General features: G+C 46.5%; 1 protein-coding gene across 1 annotated transcript in view; it reads left to right on the top strand.

The window, feature by feature from the left end:
- The window catches only part of CCDC138 (coiled-coil domain containing 138), a 49392-nt gene that overhangs the window by 23943 nt on the left and 4677 nt on the right, over positions 1-20772 (top strand). The window contains 2 exon segments of the mRNA XM_007456837.1: positions 7775-7967; positions 15008-15184. Coding sequence (XP_007456899.1) covers positions 7775-7967; positions 15008-15184 — 370 coding nt within the window.

Here is a 20772-nt window from a genome sequence, read left to right as displayed (position 1 = left end):
ACAGTCGATGGACCTGCGCGTGCACGTCATCATCACCCACAGTGTGAGGTTCACATCAGGGTCAATCTCAGTGTTGTACGTTCTCTGGGTTTTGACAGATGTATCACGGCATGTAACCGTCACTGTAGTATCATACAGAATAATAATTTGATACAAAAAGTCGTTCGCCCTAAAACTCCTCTGTGTTGTGCCTACTCTTGCCCTGCCCCCAACCCCTGACTCCTGGAAACCACCAGTCCATTTACTGTCTGCAGAGCTTTCCCTTTTCCAGAATGTCATAGAGCTGGAGTCATGCAGTGTGTACCCTTTTCAGACTGGCTTCGTTCACCTAGTCATATGTATTTAAGGTTCCTCGCTGTCTTTTCATGGTTTGATAACCCTTTTCTTTTTAGCCCTGAATAATATCCCATCGCCTGGATAGACCACAGTTTATCTGTCCATCACCTACTGACAGATATGTTGGTTGCTTCCAAGTTTTGGCAATTATGAATAAAGTTGCTATCACATCCATGTGCAGGTTTCTGTGTGGATATAAGTTTTCATCTCCTTTGGGTAAATATCAAGGAGCATGATTATTGGATAGTATGGTAAGAATATACTTTTTTTTTTTTTTTAAGCAACTACAAGCTGTCTTCCAAAGTGGCTGCGCTATTCTGCATTCCCACCAGCGGTGATGAGAGTTCCTGTTGCTTCACATCCTCGCCGGCATTCAGTGTTGTCTGTGTTCTGGGTTTTGGCCCTTCTCGTAGTGTGTAGCGGTATCTCACGGTGGTTTTAATTTGCGTCTCCCTGATGACGTATGATGTGGAGCATCTTATGTTTGCCTGACGTCTGTATATCTTCTTTGGTGAGGTGTCCAGGTCCTTTGTGCACTTTTTAATTGGGTTATGTATTCTCTTATTGCTGAGTTTTTAGAATTCTTTGTATATTTGGATAACAGTCTTGTATCAGATGTGTCTTTTGCAGGTATTTTCTCCTAGGGTATACCTCCTAGCCTAGGTATTTCTCTGTGGCTTGTCTACTCATTCTCTTGACAGTGCCTTTCACAGAGCAAGAGTTTTTAATTTTAATGGAGTCCAGCTTATCAGTTATTTTTCACGGATCGTGCCTTTGGTGTTGTATCTACAAAGTGATCACCGTACCCAAGGTGTTGTTATACCCTCTTGGAGAATTGACCCATTCATCACTATGTGATGCCCCTCCTTTCCCTGGTAACTTTCCCTGCTCTGAAGCCTGTTTTGTCTGAAATTAAGATTTCAAAGCTGTTCCAGCCTTCTTGTGATTACTGTCAGCATGGTATATCTTTCTTTATCCATTTGTTGAACACTTTTAATCTGTATGTGTCTTTAGATTTAAAGTGGGTTTCTTGTAGGCAGTGTATAGGGACCTTCTGTTACAGTCTCTTGTAATTGGTGTGTTTTGACTGTTGTTACTTAGAGTGATTATTGATGCTGTTCGGCTAATATTTACCCAAGTTGTCAGTTTCCTGTTTGTTGACCTTGTTCTTTGTTCTCCTCTTTCCCTTTCTTTTGTGGCTTGAACTGGACATACGAGAGTCTACTTTCCATCCTTTTTAGCATGTCAGTTGTACTCTACTACTTTAACTTTTTTTGGTGGTTGAGTACCTTATTAGAACACAATATTCCTGATTCTTTCCTTCTGTGTTTTATTCCTTTGTATCATTGCTGTCATTCATTACCCCTAAACATAAGCACACACACGTGTGTACATGTTATACACACATACACATATAGACACACACATGCATACATAATTGAATACATTGTTGCTATTATTTTCAACAAACTGTTAATCTGTTGGACCAATTAAGAATAAGAAAAATAAGTGTTTTTATTTTACCTGCACTCCTTCCTTCCCTAATGCTCTTACTTTATGTACATCCAAGTTTCCCAAGATATATAATTTCCTTCTCTCTAAAGAATTTTTGTTAGTATTTCTTGCAAGACAGGTCTACTGGTAACAAATTCTTTCAATTTTTGTTGATCTCAGAAAATCTTTATTTCTGCTTCATTTCTGGTGGATAATTTTACAGTATATAGAGTTCTAAGTTGGCGGGTTTTTTCCCTCAACACTTTAAATATTTCCTTCTGCTCTCTTCGTGCTTATGTGATTTTTGAAGAGAACCTCGATGTAATTCTTATCTTTGCTCTGCTATAGATGACCTGTTTTTTCCTCTGGCTTCTATTAGGATTCTTTTCATTAGCTTTTCTTTTCTTTCTTTTTTCCAGCTGCACGACATGCGGGATCTTACTTCCCGCACCGGGAATTGAACCTGTGCCCCCTGCAGTGGAAGTGCAGTCTTAACCACTGCATCACCAGGGAAGTCCCTAGCTTTTATTTTCTGTAGTTTAAGATACACTTTGATGTAGTGTTTTGTTTTATTTTTTCTTTTGCTACTTATCCTACTTGGTGTTCTCTGAGCTTCCTGGTTCTGTGTTTTTCTTTCTGACATTAATTTGAGGGAGATTCTCAGGTCATTATTGCTTCAAGTATTTCTTCTGTTTCTTTTTCTCTTTTCCTTCTGGTATTCCCCTTACCCGTATGTCACACCTTTTGTAGTTGTCCCATAATTTTTGTATAGTCTGTTCCATTTTTCAGTCTTTTTTTTTCTCTTTGCTTTTTTTTTTTTGGCAGGGGTGGCTGCGTTGGGTCTTTGTTGCTGCACGCGGGCTTTCTCTAGTTGTGGCGAGCGGGGGCTGCTCTTTGTTGCAGTGTGAGTGCTTCTCATTGTGGTGGCTTCTCTCATTGTGGAGCACGGGCTCTAGGCACGTGAGCTTCTGTAGTTGTGGCACATGGGCTCAGTGGTTGTGGCTCGTGGGCTCTAGAGCACAAGCTCAGTAGCTGTGGCACATGGGCTTAGTTGCTCCACAGCATGTGGGATCTTCCTGGACCAGGGCTCGAGCCCGTGTCCCCTGCATTGGCAGGCAGATTCTTAGCCAGTGCGCCACCAGGGAAGTCCCTCTCTTTGCTTTTTAGTTTCTGAAGTTTCTGTTCAAGGTATCATCAAGCTCAGAGGTTGTTTATGGAGCCCCGTAGATTCCACTAATGAGCCCAGCAAAGCTGTTCTCCATTCTCAGTGGTTTTCATCTCTAGTGTTCCTTTTGGTTCTTTATCAGAATTTCATCTCTCTGCCTATTTTATCCGTCTATTCTTTTGTGTTGTCTCCTTTTTCCATTAGAGCTCTTGGCATGTTAATCATAGTTGTTTTAAATTCCCAGGCTGATTATTCCAACATTCCTACCATATTTGGGTCTGGTTCTGTTGCTTGCTCTGGCTTTTCAAACTGTGTTTTGCCTTTTGGCGTGCCTTGTCATTCTTTCTTGCTACCTGGACATGCCGTACTGTGCACCGGAGCTGCTGCAAACAGGCCATTAGTGCTGTGGTGGCAGGTGTGTGGAGGGGAGTGCTCTGGCCGTGTGATCAAGTCTCAGTCTTCCAGGGGGCATGTGTCCCTGGCCTGTGAACTTCACAGGTGCTCCTCGGGTCTTCTGCCCCTGAGGTGGGGCAGGAGCGTAGAGTTCACTGGAGTTGGGCGTCATTTCCCTTCCCCTAGGCTGATTGGACTCCGATAAAACTCCAGTAGGTTAGGCTCTGGTGAAGTAGTTTTCCTGAGGACACATCTAACACCGGACAGTGTTAGCGCTTTTGCTGCTTCAGCTGTCGAGCGTGCCTCGATGAGCAGGGAAGGCTGTCTGCGCGCCTGCGATTGAGCTCCGTGCGCCCCTCCCCCACGTCCCAAGGCTCTTTCTTCCGTCTCCTGTTTGCAGAGCTTCCGCGAGGCAGAGCCTGGTGGCAAACTGTCTTCTCTTTCTTTTTGTTTTTTAATTTAATTTTTATTTTATGTTGGAGTACTGCTGACTGACAGTGTTGTGTTGCTGTCATGTGTGCGGCAGAGTGATTCAGGTCTACACATACACGTCTCTATTCCTTCTCAGATTCTTTTCCCATTTAGGTTATTACAGAATATTGAGCAGAGTTCCCTGTGCCATACAGTAGGTCCTTATTGTTTATCTGTTTCATATGTAGTAGTGTGTATCTGCTAATCCCAAACCCCCAATTTATTCCCCCAGCCTTTCCCCTTTGGTAACCATAAGTTTGTTTTCTAAGTCACTGAGTCTGTTTCTGTTTTGTAAGTAAGTTCATTTGTATCTTTTTTTTGTTGTTGTTACGTTCTACATATAAGCGATCTCATATGATATTTGTTTTTCTTTGTCTGACTTACTTCACTTAGTGTGATAATCTCCAGGTCCACCCATGTTGCTACAAATGGCATTATTTCATCCCTTTTTATGGCTGAGCTGTATTCCATTGTATATATATATGTACCACACCTTCTTTATCCATTCTTCTGTCAGTGGACATTTAGGTTGTTTCCATGTCCTGGCTATTGTAAGCAGTGCTGCAGTGAAGACTGGGGTGCATGTGTCTTTTTGAATTGTGGCTTTCTCGGGATATATGCCCAGTGGTGGGACTGCTGGGTCCCATGGTGGCTCTATTTTTAGGTTTTTAAGGAACCTCCATACTGTTCTCCATAGTGGCTGCACCAGTTTACATTCCCACCAACAGTGCAAGAAGGGTCCCTTTTCTCCACACCCTCTCCAGCATTTATTGTTTGTAGATTTTTTGAGGATGGTCATTTTGACCGGTGTGACATGATACCTCATTGTAGTTTTGATTTGCATTTCTCTAATAATTAACGATGTTGGGCATCTTTTCGTGTGTTTTCTGGCCACCTGTTTGTCTTCTTTGGAGAAATGTCTATTTAGATCTTCTGTCCATTTTTTGATTGGGTTGTTTGTTTTTTTGCTATTGAGTTGCTGAGCTGTTTATATATTTTGGAGGTTAATCCCTTGTCGGTTGCTTCGTTTGCAAATATTTTCTCACATTCTGAGGGTTGTCTTTTCATCTTGTTTACGGTTTCCGTTGCTGTGCAGAAGCGTTTCCTTCATCTTAGAATGCTCTGATTTCCCCGTCATTTCTAAAGCACATTTTCACTGGGTATCAGATTTGGGCATGACAGTTCTTTTCTTGCGGCGTTTGAAAAATGTTGTGCCAATTCCTTTTAGTCAGTTTCTGTTAAGAAGTCTGCTGCCATTTGAATTGCTTTCCCATGTATGTTCATTTCTCTGACAGTGCTTTTGGTTTTGTTGTCTTTCTTCAGTTTTCATGAGCCTGGCTGTGCTGTGTCTCGTTGATCTCTGGGTCTGTCCTCTTTTGGGCTTGCTCAGCTGCCTCAACCTCTGCAGATGGTTTCCAGCCGCTGTCCCTTCAGCTGTTCCTTTGGCCCCGCTTGGCTTTCTGCTCCTTTCAGGGCTCTGATTGTCGTTGCTGTCACAGCTTTTGTGACAGTCCCTCAGCTTCTATCCTTTTCGCTCAGTTTCTTCCTTCTTTCTGCTCAGATCAGGTACTTTCTGTTATTGTATTTTCCACTTAACTGATGCTTCCCTCTGTTCTCTCTGTTCTGCTGTTCAGGCTGTTCATTGAGGGTTTTGTTTTGGTCGTTGTGTTTTCAGTTATGAAATTTCTATTTGGTTCTTCTTTACATTTTCTTTGGTAAGACTTTCTTTTTCTTTGATGAGATTTTGTTTTTTTCTTCATTTGTTTCAAAAATGTCTGTAATTTCTCATTTCGTCACAGCTCCTCTAGCGTGTTTGTCATGTTGGTGTTGGCAAGTATTGGTTTTCCTTTTTCATTCAGTTTGAGGTCCTTCTGGTGTGATTAGTGATTCTCTGTTGGAAACTGGACATTCCGGCACTGTGTCACGAGATTCCGGATGTTAGTAAACATTTTGTCTCACCTGGCTGGTGCTGCTCTGCAGACGAGGGGCCTCCTCAGTCAAAGCCCTGGTTCCCCGCCAGCCTGTGTGGCCATGGGAGGCGGTGTGTGTGGGGGGGTCTGGGCCCCTCCCTACCCAGGGTGGGGCTGGGGGCGCCTCACTGCTCCCACGTGGCCTCCGCTGATGCTGCCGTTCCGCCTGGCGGGGGTGGGAGTCCCCGCCTTCCTGACGACCTTGCTGGCTTTGGGGGGCTGGGCCACAGGCTGTTCTGTGGTGTTTGGCTGGAGCGCAGTTTTGTCTGCACGTTTTTTGTCTCGCAGGTCTGCCCTTTCCCGCCCTGTAGCCGGAGATCAGCGCTTGGTGTTAGGGTGGGCATTCTCTCTCCTTTGGTGGCCGCTTTTTCGGCTCCAGATCTGGGAAGTCTGAAGCCGTGTTGGACGTTTGGGGCCCCAGCCAGCCTGCTTTCTTCTGTCTGCCTTTCAGTCATCTGGTGTGTGTTTTCTGTACAATGTCCAGGGGGTTTAGTTGTCTTCAGAGCAAGAAGACTGGGGGAGGTAATACCTGCTCAGTCTTTTGGCCAGAAATCTTATTTTCTATTTTTAAAATTTTGTTAACCTGGTGGCGGGGGGGGGGCTCAGAGTTGTTTTTGTCATGTTTTTTTGCCTTATAGTAGAGAAGGCAACCTGTCCTACAAAATACGGTTGAAGTCCTGGGACGAGCGCCCCCTGTAGGCGGGTCCTGGGCCACACTGAGCACAGATGCGTGCGACATCTCGTTCTGCAGCAGAGACTTTGCTTCTCTTCTGTTTCCACTTAGAGGGAAGTAGGTATCAACACACGTTTAGGAGACAAAGAGCTTGTGTTTAGACATAAGCAGAATATTCCCTGAATCCTGTCTTTCTGATGCATTATCCTGAGTAGGATTTTGAAATATTTTCTTCTATTACCTTCTTACACTGAGGCTCTAAAGCACAAATGTATGATCTCTTCCTAATGACATCAAAAGCTTATTGATAATATATGTGAATCAGATGGCACTGCTTGTGCGACTCACCACCAAATCATTTGGCTTCTGACACTCATAAAATCTCAGTGTATCTGTCTCTGGTTTTATGTGCAGAAATTCTAGAGCTGATGCTTTTTATCCACATTGCAAGATCAGTGCTTGTCTGGGTACAGATGGGTCCGAAATCCCCAGAAGATGGGGGAAGCCGTTACAAAAGTCAGTGATGTGGGTTTATAACAAAGGGAATTTTAAGTTATTTCTGAGTGTGGCTTCAGCACTTCCATCTGCAGCAGTTTGAATGCTTTTCCTGTGTTGGCTTCTTACCGTATTTGTGGAAAACCGTCAGAGCCTGTGTTGTTTTAGAGGGAGTTAATATGCCGTCATTTCTGTTTCGCTCATTTTCTTGTTTGAGTTGATTCGCCCTGAGAATTGTCCATGATTCTAACCCAGCATTTTTGTCTTCTGAAATGAATAAAATGTATCTCGATCGTGGTGACATTTACCATCCAGCTGGGCTGTGAAGCAGTGAGGCGCTGGATGATCGCGTGTGAGCGGGCACTGAGGGATGCTGGGCTCTTCACCAGCAGTGGTGGAGGTGGGCAGCACAGACCCCACAAGCCTCCCCTTGTTCCTTTGGCTGCTCTGTGCCAGAGACCTCTCACGATCTGCTCTTAGATGCTTTGAAATGGAATCTTGTCATAGTGCTTCTCCCGATTTAATTCTTTAGAAATTACTGTTCCTAATTTCTTAGTTGTACCCATTTCTTTTAGAGAAATATGTAGTATAAATAATTTTTTAAAGTTGATTATAAAATTACTGCTTTCCAGTCTTGCATATTGCCAGCTCCATTTGATCTGTTTTTAGTTAGCAAAAGATTGGCTTATTTTTAGTTCATATATTGGATTGTAGTATTTAAAATACATATTTTCTGAACATGAGTAAGTGTACTAAGACAGTACATGTTTTTGACAGCATTCCACTATGACGTCAACATTGAGGCGACTGGGTGAAGACATATTCAAAGGAGTAGTGACCAAGGGCCTTCAGGGTAATTCTTTGGAGCATTCTGTGGAGAGTAAACCAAAGACAGCTGCTTTCTTTAAGAGCTCCAGTTTACCTCTGAGATTTTTATCAACTTTAATTGTTCTCAAAACAGTCACACAAGGTAAGCTTTCACATGTGCTTGTGGTATAATTTCTTGTCAGTAACCAGAAGAGAATTCTCTGTAGTGGAGCAGTTCTTACATAGTTGAATATATTTTACATTTTCAGAATGAGCTTTTAAGTTGTTTTATACTGGTGACCCATTGTTAAAAACTACTTTAGTTGCTGAATTTGAGAAAAATGAGTGGTGGGTTGGCTTTGTTGCCCCTCCCAGAGGCCCTTGTTGATGCTCTTAGATCACGTGCCCATAGCAACCTTTGCTGCCACTGCCCTTGCGTTTCCCGCATGGTATTGAGATTGCTATTAACTGTTTACTGATTCCCACTAGAGCAGGGCTTGGCGGACTAGAGCCCATGGGCCAAATATGGCCCACCACCTGTTTTGTCAATGAAGTCTTATTTGAGCACAGTTATGTTCATTAGTTTCCTGTTGTCTCTGTTTTTGCCGTATAACAACAGAGCTGAGTAGCTGGCAACAGAGGCAGCCTGCCCTCCAGAGCCTATAAAGTTGTTATGTGGCCCTTCACAGAAAAAGTTTCTCAGCCCCCACACTCGTGTGTAAGTTTACCGCCTTGTTGCCCACTGTACACCCCGCACCCAGCCTGGTGCTTGATGTATATACGAGGGAACGAGGAAATGAATGCATTAAAAATGTTTCCTTCAGGGACTTCCCTGGTGGTCCAGTGGTTAAGTCCCCGCGCTTCCACTGCAGGGGGCGCAGGTTCGGTCCCTGGTCGGGGAACTAAGGTCCTGCATGCCGCATAGCCAAAAAAAAAAAATGTTTCCATCAGAGTTGGCCGTTTTTAGTACAGTTTTGATATACAGCTATAAGTAGTCTTTTTTGGATTATTAAATATGAGAATTTGTGTTAAGGTGCGTGATACCAATGTAGTCAAACAATAAACAGACCATCTTTCTTCCTTCCCTGTTAAATTATGTAACTCAGTCTGGTTGGTTGTTTCTTTAAGTGCGCAGTGGTGGTAAATTATTTTGACTACTTTCTCTGAAGTATATTCTCCTGATTATAAGGAATTTAAGGGAAAAACCAAACTGTGACTCTTAGTTATTTTCTTAACAGATGGGGTGGTAACTGCCTGAAAGGTTGTTTGTGAGAAAGGGTATTAGCCAAGCCAGAGTCCACCACATGTCAGCATACATGATAGCATCATTTGATACAAAGTGATATTCATTACCGATGAAACGAATGGAAAGGAGAAATAAGCAGGAAGGGATTCGGTGCCTCCTGTCCCCCTTCTGTGCAGCACAGTATTGGCCGTGCTGACCACCTGTGGTGACCTTAAACAAGTGGGGATGAACATTGGAAAGGAATAGAGAAAACTGGTAACTCATGGGTACTCTGTGTAAGTCAGGCAGAGAAACTGGCTGAGAGATCAGTGTGGTGTGGTCCGAATGTGTGTCCCCCTCAAAGTTCACCTGAGGAGACCCTAATCCCCAGGGAGGTGGTGTCAGGAGATGGGCCTTTGGGAGGCGCTCAGGTCGTGAGGGTGGTCCCCAGATGAACAAGACCCCACAGAGCTCCCTCAGGCCTCCACCACGCGAGGACACAGCAAGAAGACCATGACGGGGGAGGAGGGCCCTCGCCAGACGCCAAACCGGCAGCACCTCGACCCCAGACTCCCAGAGCTGCGAGCAGGACGCGTCTGTCCTTTCCCAGCCGTCCAGTCTCTGGCATTGTGTTACAGCAGCCCGAGTGGTCTAAGGGTTTCAGAAAATGGACTCCAGAGGAAATTCACAAAAGTCTGTTGATTTTGACTACTGTCGTGACTAGAGCATAACTACCGTGACCATCAGTAACAAGCAGCTATAATGTGTGAAAAAAAAGAGATCTTGTTCATGTAAGCAAAACAAAATAATGTAAAAAATGTGGATATTAATCTAACATGGTGTCAGTAAAACCTCATCTGTTGCGAAATATAACAGGACATAAGTAAAGATTTGGTGAATAATGGGTGAATGAACAGGTTGATAAAGATTATCGCCGAAGTTAAAGGGCAGCAATAAAGGACTTTTGTTCTTCCTACCCGGGAAGACCAAGAGTATTATTAAAATCAATAAGACACCCCAGGTGGCTGCATCTAATGATACCAATTAGAATTCCATTATGGTTTGTGTAAGTTGAGAGAGTAGTAGAAAAGTTTATTTGAAAAAATATTTGCAGTGAGTGTCGTGCTAATTTAAAGGAAACAAGTGAAATAGCAGCCCTGGGGCGGAGGCTTGCCTTAGCAGATTGTAAAACAATTGTGATGTGTAATAATAAAAATGAGTAATATTGATATGAAACAATATAATAGGAAAATAGTCCAGAACTGACACACAACTGGCACTTCATGTGGACTTACTGAATTAATGAATTTGATTGCTTCCTGGTCCAAGTCAGTTTTTTAAGAACATAGAATCATAAGCCAGTCCCTGTGGAGCTGGTCCCCTGGTCCCCTGTCAGCCTTCATTTGTCAGGTGCCCCAGAGAGGTCCTGAGGGCTGGAAGGGGGCCGTTGGGTCTCAGCCAGAAAGCCGAGGAAGAGCCAGGAGAGCAGGAGGGCATCTAGGAAGCGCTGTTAGGGGCGGTGGTGCAAGTGTGGGGAAAGGGGATTGAGGCACACGCTGTCTTGCCACGCACTGCAGCAAGATCTGGGAGAAGTAAAAAAGTAAATGGAAGAAAAGCTCTTAAATTGAACAGTAGACTTGGTGGGAGGACATTTCCTACTTATAAAATAGAAGTGTCTGTTACGAGATTGGTAAATTTAGTAGAAACAGTGGAGGGTAGATGTGTTGGATGATACACATGATATTAAATGCTTAATAACCCAAACATATGTGGGTCTGTAAGGTGATTTCCTGTTCCACTGACTGGACAGTGCGGGTAGATTGTTCCTGAGAATCAACGCAGGTAGTGATCCTTGGTGTGGATTTGGCACTGTCACGTCAAGCCCTTTGTATGTTGTCTGAACATGGTTATCCCCATTTGAGTGGTTATTAGGTCACAGAGCCTAGACCTTTGTGCCAGGGCCACAGAGCAGTGCTGGACAGCGTGGTTCAGCTCAGCTCTGTCCGTTTCTAAAGCCCACCTCTTGACCCTCCAGTGTGACTTCCCGAGACCATCAAAGAGGTAATAATAGCAAACGCCTACACAGTGCCTGCTGTCCTGGGCTAAGTGCTGCATACTGGCTGCTCTGACCCTTCCAGCAGGGTGGCGAGGGGTCAGCGTTCTCTCACCTCCGTCCTGCAGGTGATACGTGGAGGCTAAGCCTGCGCCCTCCATCACTGCTGTGCGGCTCTCTGACATTCACTGTGAGCTGCGACCTCAGACCCGTCACACAAAGCTAAGTGATTGGGGAATGTGCCACTGGAGGGGACGTGCACAGCTTTGATTGCACTGTAGTTTATGATCACTTTTGAAGTGCATTCTGGTTTCAGGAGCCACCAAGATGTATCCTAACGTTTAATAAGACTTATTGTAAGGAAACAGTTCAAAAGGGAAGGAAGTCCCAGGTTGCTGGTGTGCTGTCTGCGCTGGTGGAGAAAGTGGGTGGGTTCTCGCGCTGTTGCCGGTCTTTTTCTAGCCACACTCGGTGGTTTCAGGGTTACTCCCCACAGGAACCTGAGGACGGACGTGGGGTTGTCATTTTTACAGAAGAACAAACTGTAAGGGAGCCAGATCTTTCTCGAGGGCAGAGAAATGTCATGCGTCATCAACAATGATACTGCATAGGTGTGGGAATCAGTGTGAAGCATTTTAATACAACTCTCCGTGCGTGCACACTCGCTTGATCCCTGTAAAGATACGAGGATTAGAAGAAGTGATAAGAATCTTACCTGATGGGATTACCTATCTTAGGGACAGCCCTTCTCCTGTTTGACTTAATGTGTGCGTCAGGGCTTGTTCTGTAGTCCTGCCCTACCCACTCGGCCCGCGACCTACGCAGGTTTGTGGGCTTGTGATTATGCTGTCACCCCTCAGGCTTAGAGGGGTGCGGGGTGTGACTGCCGTGCTCAGGGGCAGGAAGGCTTGGCCTGGGGAGGCGGCAGCGTGACCGGCAGGTGAGAGCTTGAGCTCTGCAGCCACAGGCTCAGCCCCAGTCAGTGGTGTGCAGCATCGGCCCCTCCCTTTTCTGTGTTTGCACCGCGATATTGTGTTCTGAAGATTGAATGAGAAGGTTTAGCAAAGAGTCTGGCGTCCAGCAGGCCCCTAAGCAGTACGCTAGCCACTCTCGTTGTGGCCGTCATTACTGTTTGCTGTTATTAAACCGCTCAGGGTTGGTTTCCCCTGAGACAGAATCGATCTGTTGGATGCCGTTGGGTTTCTGTCGCTGCTCAGATGGACCACGTAAACACTTGGTTCTTTGGGCTCAGCTCCGCTGGGAGGCTGGGCTGGGCTGGGCTCCTCCCCCATGCGGCCCCTCGCCTGCGCCTGTCTACACCGCACCAGGGGCTGCCCAGCTGGAGGTCTCTGCCGCCTTCTGCGGTCACAGTCCCAGGTGGGCCCACTCGATCCGATCCTCTCGAGCCGGCCGTCGCCCACTGATGGCCTCTGATCAGGACTAAAAGGTGGTCTCATTGAACATCGGGATGTTTCTTAAACACTCAGTAGTACAGCATGTGTATAGAAAGAAACCAGGTTTGGCACAGTTGGTAACTAAACTTTTTTAGAGTACTCTTTTAGAGGTTAAATTGGTTTTTAGGAAATCTTCATTATTAGGGAAATTAAAGTAAGGAGGTAACTTTTAATTTCCCCCGAAAGATTAGACACTTTAAAAAAATAACCAGGGCTTCCCTGGTGGCGCAGTGGTTGAGAGTCCGCCTGCCGATGCAGGGGACACGGGTTTGTGCCCCAGTCTGGGAGGATCCCACATGCCGCGGAGTGGCTGGGCCCGTGAGCCATGGCCGCTGAGCCTGCGCGTCCGGAGCCTGTGCTCCGCAACGGGAGAGGCCACGGCAGTGAGAGGCCTGTGTACCGAAAAAAATAAAAATAAAAATAAAATAACCAAATACCATCTTTGTATACCCTCCAGATTAATAAAGGACTACTTTTTAAGTTTGCAAACCTGCTGTATCGTGCAGCCTTCGGCCTGTTTAATCTGAGGCAATGCCGAGTGAGAAGGGAGAGGCCTTGGTGTCAGATGCAGCAGGGCAGCACCCATAGTGGTGCTTGTACCCAGGAGGGGCCGTCAGCACTCTCCTGCCTCAGCAAGGCAGCTCCGGAGAGCAGCTGCAGCTTTGCCGACCTAGATACACGGTCGCTTTGCAGTGCTCTGTGAAGCTCAGAAGTTAAGTGCAGTAGTGTGCCTTGGGCTAGATGCTACCAGAAGTAAAGATGAAGTGTGTTATAAATTGACGCAGAGGCACAGATCTTAAGTGCTAAAAATTCTTTCACATGTGTTTTAATTTCACACAGGTTATTCCCAGCTTCTCATTCTTTTTTCTTAATAAATAAATAAATTAATTAATTAATTAATTAATTTTTGGCTGTGTTGGGTCTTCGTTGCTGCGCACGGGCTTTCTCTAGCTGCGGTGAGCAGGGGCCACTTTTGTTGCGGTGCGGTGGCTTCTCTTGTGGAGCATGGGCTCTAGGCGTGCGGGCTTCAGTAGTTGTGGCACACGGGCTCAGTAGTTGTGGCTCGCGGGCTCTAGGGCGCAGGCTCAGTAGTTGTGACGCACAGGCTTAGCTGCTCCACGGCATGTGGGATCTTCCCAGACCAGGGCTCGAACCCGTGTCCCCTGCATTGGCAGGCGGATTCCTAACCACTGCACCACCAGGGAAGTCCCAGCAGCTTCTCATTCTTAGTAATTAGGGTTCTAATTATTACTTGAGTTTACGTAACACGGACAGCAAAGAAGAGGCAAAACCTGAGGCCAGAGGACAGGAATTTTAGTGGTGATCCTGTCATATTTTCAGTGTGTTTCAGAACACTTCTGAGCCTTCTTTAAACAGAACTTGCAGCAGAAAAATTAACTCACTAGTGCGTGAACAGCATGAACAGTTTCTATTGCTTCGAATAGTGTGTTGCAAGAGTTTTAGAAAACTGGAATGTTCTTGTACATTTGAAAGCACGGTGTAAACTGTTGTAGCCACTGAAGTACCTTAACTCATCAGCGTTGATCCCGGTCACATCAGCGCTTCCCAGTCACCCGTGGAACATCCTGGAGAACGTTCCAGGGCTCCCGACCGCAGGTGCCGTCCCTTCGTCAGCTGTGGTCGGACCTCCAGCCATTTGTCACGATGGAGGCATCGCAAGAGACTCCGGGCGGGTCAGTCCCCTGAGGCTCTTTGAGGGGCTCCTGTTTGGTCTGGATCAGAAGGCAGAAACCCTGTTGTTTTTTTGTTTGTTTGTTTGTTTTGCGTTACGGGCCTCTCACTGTTGTGGCCTCTCCCATTGCGGAGCACAGGCTCCGGAAGAGCAGGCTCAGCGGCCATGGCTCACGGGCCCAGCCGCTCCGCGGCATTTGGGATCTTCACAGACCGGGGCACGAACCCGTGTCCCCTGCATCGGCAGGCGGACAGACTCTCAACCACTGCGCCACCAGGGAAGCCCAGAAACCCTGCTTTAAAACCCATTGAGCACGTTTGTATGAACTTACATTTTGAAACAGGTGACCGTGTGGCAGCAGTAGCAAGAAAATGTAATCTCAGGAGCCTTGTCAAGATCACGGTACTAATGCTGTTGAGATTTGTGGAAGCGTGTGGTAGTTACAGTCAGATACGGGGACTAACATTACTTGTGGTGTTTACTGTTAAGCACCCATTGTTTTCTCTCTTGATGTAAAAAAGGAATGTGTTTATTGTGGCTTCAGCGTTAGAGTAGGGAATTCCAAACGACATTTGCCCTGTCATGATGTAATGTCCTCCCCGTTGGCCCTGTCATGATGCAATGTCCCTCCCCGTTGGCCTTCAGCCTGTCGCCTCTGGTCGTTCAGTGTTTCCTTTCCTCTTGGATCCGTGGAAGTGGTGGTGTTCCCTTCCTGCCGTCCGCATCTGTTACCAGCTGGACCACTGACGCAGCCGCTGTTTGACGCCCTGTCTTTCAGCCGACTACCTGGCGCAGGCGTTTGACTCTCTGTGTCTGGACTTGAAGGCGGATGAAGGGAAGAGCCTGTTCTTGGAGTACCAGGCTGTCCCCGTGGTGCTGAGCCACCTGAAAATTTCCAGCAAAGGGCTCCTGTCCTGCGTCATCGACAGCCTGCTGCAGATGACTGTGGAATCCAGTGAGTGTTACGTCTCTTCTGACAGTGTGACTCTGCGGGTCAGGCCCTGGTGCCTCTTATACCCTAAATGCTGTGTGGTAGAGTCTTTAGTCCCACCCCTGACCCTTCGTCCACATTTCCACGAACTTGGCGCAGTCTCCAGGGGGCCCCAGTTGTGTGGATCCGCTCTGCGGCGTCACTCCCATCCTCGAGCCTCTCTCTGCGCTCTGTGTCCCGTGTTGTCCCTGAGGCTGGGAGGGAGTGGGGCCCTCAGACACGTCCCCACCTGCAGCGGGGTGGGGACCCGGTTCCCTTCGGCGGTCGTGCTGGGGTAACGCGCTCTTCTGACTTGCGGGTGGTGGCCCCTCACCTAGCCCGGATACGGACGGGGGTGCCGAGCCCGGGTGCTCTGGTCGCTTTGGCTGCCTTGTTGTTTGGACCCCAGGTGAGCTCTCGACTTGTAAGAAGCAGCCATTTAGCTTCGGTCATTCCTTTTCACGTGGAGCTGCTCCTTTTCCCTGTGTTGCATTTCGGATTATGCCTTTCAGGAAGCGGAGCCACAGACGGGAAGCCCGAGCTCAGCCTGGGAGTGGGCGCGCGAGGCCGGGTGCCCGGTGGCCGGCCTCGGGCAGGGGGTTTGTAGGCAAGACACAGAAGCAAAGCGAAGCACCTGAGTATTTGTGTCTAACACGATGTTTGCCTTATTTGGCTGTTAGGATCGTCGTTCTTGAGTTCGGTTTCTCAGATTCTGGTTGGGTTCTGCTCTGTCTGGTGGGCTGTGACCTGGGGGGACTGGAGCCACCTAGTCTGGTGGCCACCTTGTTTACTGACTGTCGTGACAGTATTTGGGGAAAGTGTGCTGGGTTCCCGGCGCCTGGCCCTTGGCGTGGAGGTGGAGAAGCGGTGGGAGCTCCGCCCGTCCTGGGCCTCTGCCGCCGCAGGGCCCCTTCTCTGCCCAGCCCCGCTGCTCCCCGGGCGTGAGGGCTGCCCTTCGCTGTGCAGGCAGAGTTCTTTGAAAGCTGCTGTGACGCGTTTCCTTGAGTGTAAATTGAGGTCTGTGCATTGATTTACCTGAACATACGTATAGTGTGCACACTGTTATTTTTAGATTGAGGGCTTCTGATTATGTTTTGGGCGTGAATGTAAATCGTACAATAACTGAGCAACATGCTTTTAGAAAACTACTCGGCGGTTTCTTGTTTTTCTTCCTGTCAGTGGTGAAAGCTGCTACTTATCTGGGTTTAGCTGTGTAAGGACATGAATCTTACTTTATTTTAATATCTTTTTTTTTTTTTTTTTTTTTTTGCGATAAGCGGGCCTCTCACTGTTGTGGCCTCTCCCGTTGCGGATCGCAGGCTCAGCGGCCATGGCTCACGGGCCCAGCCGCTCCGCGGCACGTGGGATCTTCCCAGACCAGGGCACGAACCCGTGTCCCTTGCATAGGCAGGCAGACTCGCAACCACTGTGCCACCAGGGAAGCCCTTACTTTATTTTAAAGAATACTTTCCTTTTCTTGTCAGACGTAGTTTTATTTTAAAGAATACTTTCCTTTTCTTGTCAGACGTAGTTTAAATAGAACGTTTAAGTTTGTGTTTGTATTGTTAGTTTATTCTCTTGTGTGCCCCAGAAACCATCTTGTCCAAGGTGACACACCTGAATGGCAACAATGTATTTGAGTACATTTTGCACACCTTGTTTTTTTCAAGTATAATTTACTTTTATTATAAAAGTAATAGAAATTTGGAAACTGGCAAAGAAACAAAAAGTCTTAGTATCCAAAAATATGTACATTTGCAAGCACACCCTGCTCTATTGTGCTTTTTCCAGGTACTCCTTTTTTTTTTTTTTTTTTTAAACATACTGAAGGTTTCTGGCAACCCTGCCTTGAGCAATCCTGTTGGCACTATTTTTCCCCCAGCATTTGCTCACTTCCTGTCTCCGTGTCACATTTTGGTAATTCTCAGTGTTTCAAACTTTTTCATTATTATTGTATTTGATACGGTGATCTGTGATCAGTGGTCTTTGATGTTACTCTTGTAATGGTTTGGGGGGGGTCATGAACTGCACCCTTAGAAGATGGTGAACTTAATGTGTGTGTTCTGACTGCTCTGCCGGCCGCTGTTCCCTGACACACAACAGTATTGAAGTTAGGCCAGTTAATACCCTACAATGGCTCAAAGTGTTCAAGGGAAAGGAAGACTCACACTTCTCTCACTTTAAATCAAAAGCTAGAAATGATGAAGCTTAATGAGGAAGGCATGTCGGAAGCCAAGACAGGCCTAAAGGCAGGCTTCTTGCAACAAACACTTAGCCGAGCTGTGAGTGCAAAGGAAAAGCTCTTGAAGGGAATTAAAAGTGCTCCTCCAGCGAACACACAGATGCTAAGAAAGCAAAATAGCCTTCTTGCTGATTGCAGAAAGTCTCGGTGTCTGGATAGAAGATGAAACCAGCCACAACGTTCCCTTAAGCCAAAGTCTAATCCGGAGCAAGGCCCTGACTCTCTTCAGTTCTTCTAAGAGATGTGAGGAAGCTGCAGGAGAAAAGTCTGAAGCCAGCGAGGTCGGTTCATGAGGTTTCAGGAAAGAAGCTGCCTCCATAACATAAAAGAGCGAGAGGAAGCAGCAAGTGCTGGTGGAGAAGCTGCAGCAAGTTATCCAGAAGATGCAGCTAAGTAATTCATGAAGGTGATATGAAAAACTAGGGCTGAAAGCTTACCAGTTTGAGGAAAGACATGGTTTTACAAATCTAAGAAACTAACCAAATTCCAAAGCTCAGTGAAGTTCAGGATAAACCCAGAGAGACCCACACGGAGACACATGATATTAAACTGTCAAAAGTCAAACACAGAGAATCTTGAAGGCACAAGAGAAACTGTGGTCTGCACACAACGGAATATTATTCAGCCTTAAAAAGGAAGGAAATTCTGGCACCTGCTACACCTTGGATGAGCCTTGAGGACATTATGCTCAGTGCAATAAGCCAGATAACAGAAGGATGTATGATTCCACTCATGTGAGAGCCCTAGAATCATCAGATGTATAGAGACAGGAAGTAGGATGGTGGGGGCAGAGGCTGGAGGGGTGGCTGGTGTTTCACGGGGACACAGTCAGCTGGGGAAGATGAAGAGCTCGGGGTGCGGGGGAGGTCGGGGGGATGTTTGCCCAACGGCGTGAATGCACTTCACACTAACAAAGACTACACTTTTATAAATGGTCAATTTTATGTTACACATGTTTAACCACAATTTGAAAATTAAATATAAATGAACTTTTAGTACTCAAAAAAAAAAAACCACCACCATTCAAGCAGGGCAGAACTGTAGAGAGCATTAAGTGTTTTTTTCCAAAATAATCCCTGGAAACGTTGTCATTTGGAAATACCCATCATCAGTGTTCAGTGGATGTGATTGCAGACACCGTCCTGTGCGTGTGTCCTTGGAGGAGGGGGGCGGGTGGGTGGGTGGCAGGTGGAGATGCTGTAACACAGGGGGCTCATTACACACGTTATTTAGTGAGACGTGCTTAATCTAACAGGAAAAATGAAGTGGAGTGGAGTCAAAAATGATCACAAGCTCCTTCTGTTAAGAAATAAGGTGAAAGACATCAAGTCTCTCTATTTTTACCTTTTTTATTGTAAAATATATACAACATACAATCTCCCATTTTAACCATTTTTAAGTGTGCCCTGTTGGCTGCACCGCTCGGTTTGGGCAGTGCTGACAGCCAGCCGTGGAAGGTGGGGCACTGGCACCACCGCTCTTTCCTTCTCCCCACCCCCACTTCCTGGCCATTTAGCTTGTGTCTTTCCTGTGACCGCAGAATCTGCACATTTCCTTCATGCTAGTTTCTTCTTACTTTACTTTATGTTAGTTTTACATTTAATCACATTCAGCGCTCAGGATTAGTCCTTTGACTGCAACCTCTGCATTTCTGTTCTTAATTCTCAATGATCTCTTTTTTTTTTAAATTAATTAATGAATTAATTTTATTTATTTATTTTTGGCTGCGTTGGGTCTTCGTTGCGGTGCGCGGGCTTCTCACTGCGGTGGCTTCTCTTGTTGCGGAGCACGGGCTCCAGGCGTGCGGGGCTCCAGGCGTGCGGGCTTCAGTAGTTGTGGCTCACAGGCTTCAGTAGTTGTGGCTTGCGGGCTCTAGAGCACAGGCTCAGTTGCTCCACGGCATGTGGGATCTTCCTGGACCAGGCCTCGAACCCGTGTCCCTGCACTGGCAGGCAGATTCTTAGCCACTGCGCCACCAGGGAAGTCCCTGAACGATCTCTTAATCTTGCTCCCTCGCCTGTGTGCACCCCCCAGTTTAGGAGGTGCTGTGGAGGCTGCTCCGTGTTGTGCTGGAAGCGCTGCCAGGGCGCCTACACTCAAGGAGGCCCCGTCTGAGTGCTCATGCTGGGTCGCATGTGGTGCTTCGCGGCTGTCTCGAGAGGCCAGAGGGCAGCCCGGCCTTCCCAGCAGTGGTGCCCTGCTGCTCTCCTGGGTGGTTGATAGCTGCTTCCTCCCTCAGGCCCACGGTGTAGCCCTTAGATGTTGCCTGGGTTGCTGTTGTGCTCGTTGGATCTGCAGGTCCAGTTCTGTGTCCACTTAGCATTTCACATATAACATAATATGTAATATTTTTCTTTTATTAACTTTATATCGTTAGGAACACCAGTTGTCCTCATGGATCTTTTTTGATGGTTTTCCATATCTTGGCTTCTTTCTGGTCCTTTCATTTTTGTTTTCATTCTCTGTGATGATCGGATTGTTATGATAGTAATCTAATTTTCAGCTCTGTCTTTTCAGTTTCTTGATGTTTTAATTTATTACTTCTTTAATGGTGGTGTTTTGATTCCCTCTCTCTTAAATCCTGTTTATCATCTTTTCTTTCTTATTTTATTGACTAGCCTTGTTCTTATTAGGTTAACTGAGACCTCAGAACTCTTATGGAAAACTGTTCTTTGTGTTTTCTTTTAGGTTTGACTCTGCCTTGTGTGTGCTATATCCCTTTCTGATTGATTGATTGGTTGATTGATTGCTATAACATGCTCACCGAGTTGACGTGCTGTCTTTTTAAAATCTATTTTATACATATTAGTGTATATATGTCAATCCCAATCTCCCAATTCATCCCCCCCCTGCCCCCCCGCTTGGTGTCCATACGTTTGTTCTCTACGTCTGTGTCTCTATTTCTGCCTTGCAAACCGGTTCATCTGTCTCTGATGACTCCGGTTCCCTGTCCTCGTGGATGGGGTGGGCCTTCTACACTCTGCCTACCATTCGTCCCAGTCCAGGTCTTCTCTCCCTTCCGTGCCACAGTTTGAAAGCCGTTTCCCCTAATGTATCCATTCTTTCCTGTAGCCGGTGGCTCTGGTGGTGACGTGCTCCTTCCCAGATTCTCAGGGCTGTGTTCTCACTTCTCACATTCTGCTAAAATATCTCGTTTGGGTTCATTTAACCTAGTTAATGGGAGGCGTGGGTGTCCTGTTCTCATAGAGAAATTCTCTTGGCTTCAGCTGGTTCCCAGTACAGTTCGCTCTGGGACATTGTTTTCAGTTGATTCCCTGTCAGAAGAGTGAAGAGGCGGCAGTGGCTCCTCTGCGGGTTTGCGGGGCGGGGG

Source organism: Lipotes vexillifer, unplaced genomic scaffold, assembly GCF_000442215.2.
Source record: "Lipotes vexillifer unplaced genomic scaffold, Lipotes_vexillifer_v1.1 scaffold777, whole genome shotgun sequence".
Classification (NCBI taxonomy): Eukaryota; Metazoa; Chordata; class Mammalia; order Artiodactyla; family Lipotidae; genus Lipotes; species Lipotes vexillifer.
Note: the sequence above shows the minus strand (reverse complement) of the source record. Positions and strands in the feature narration are given on the sequence as shown.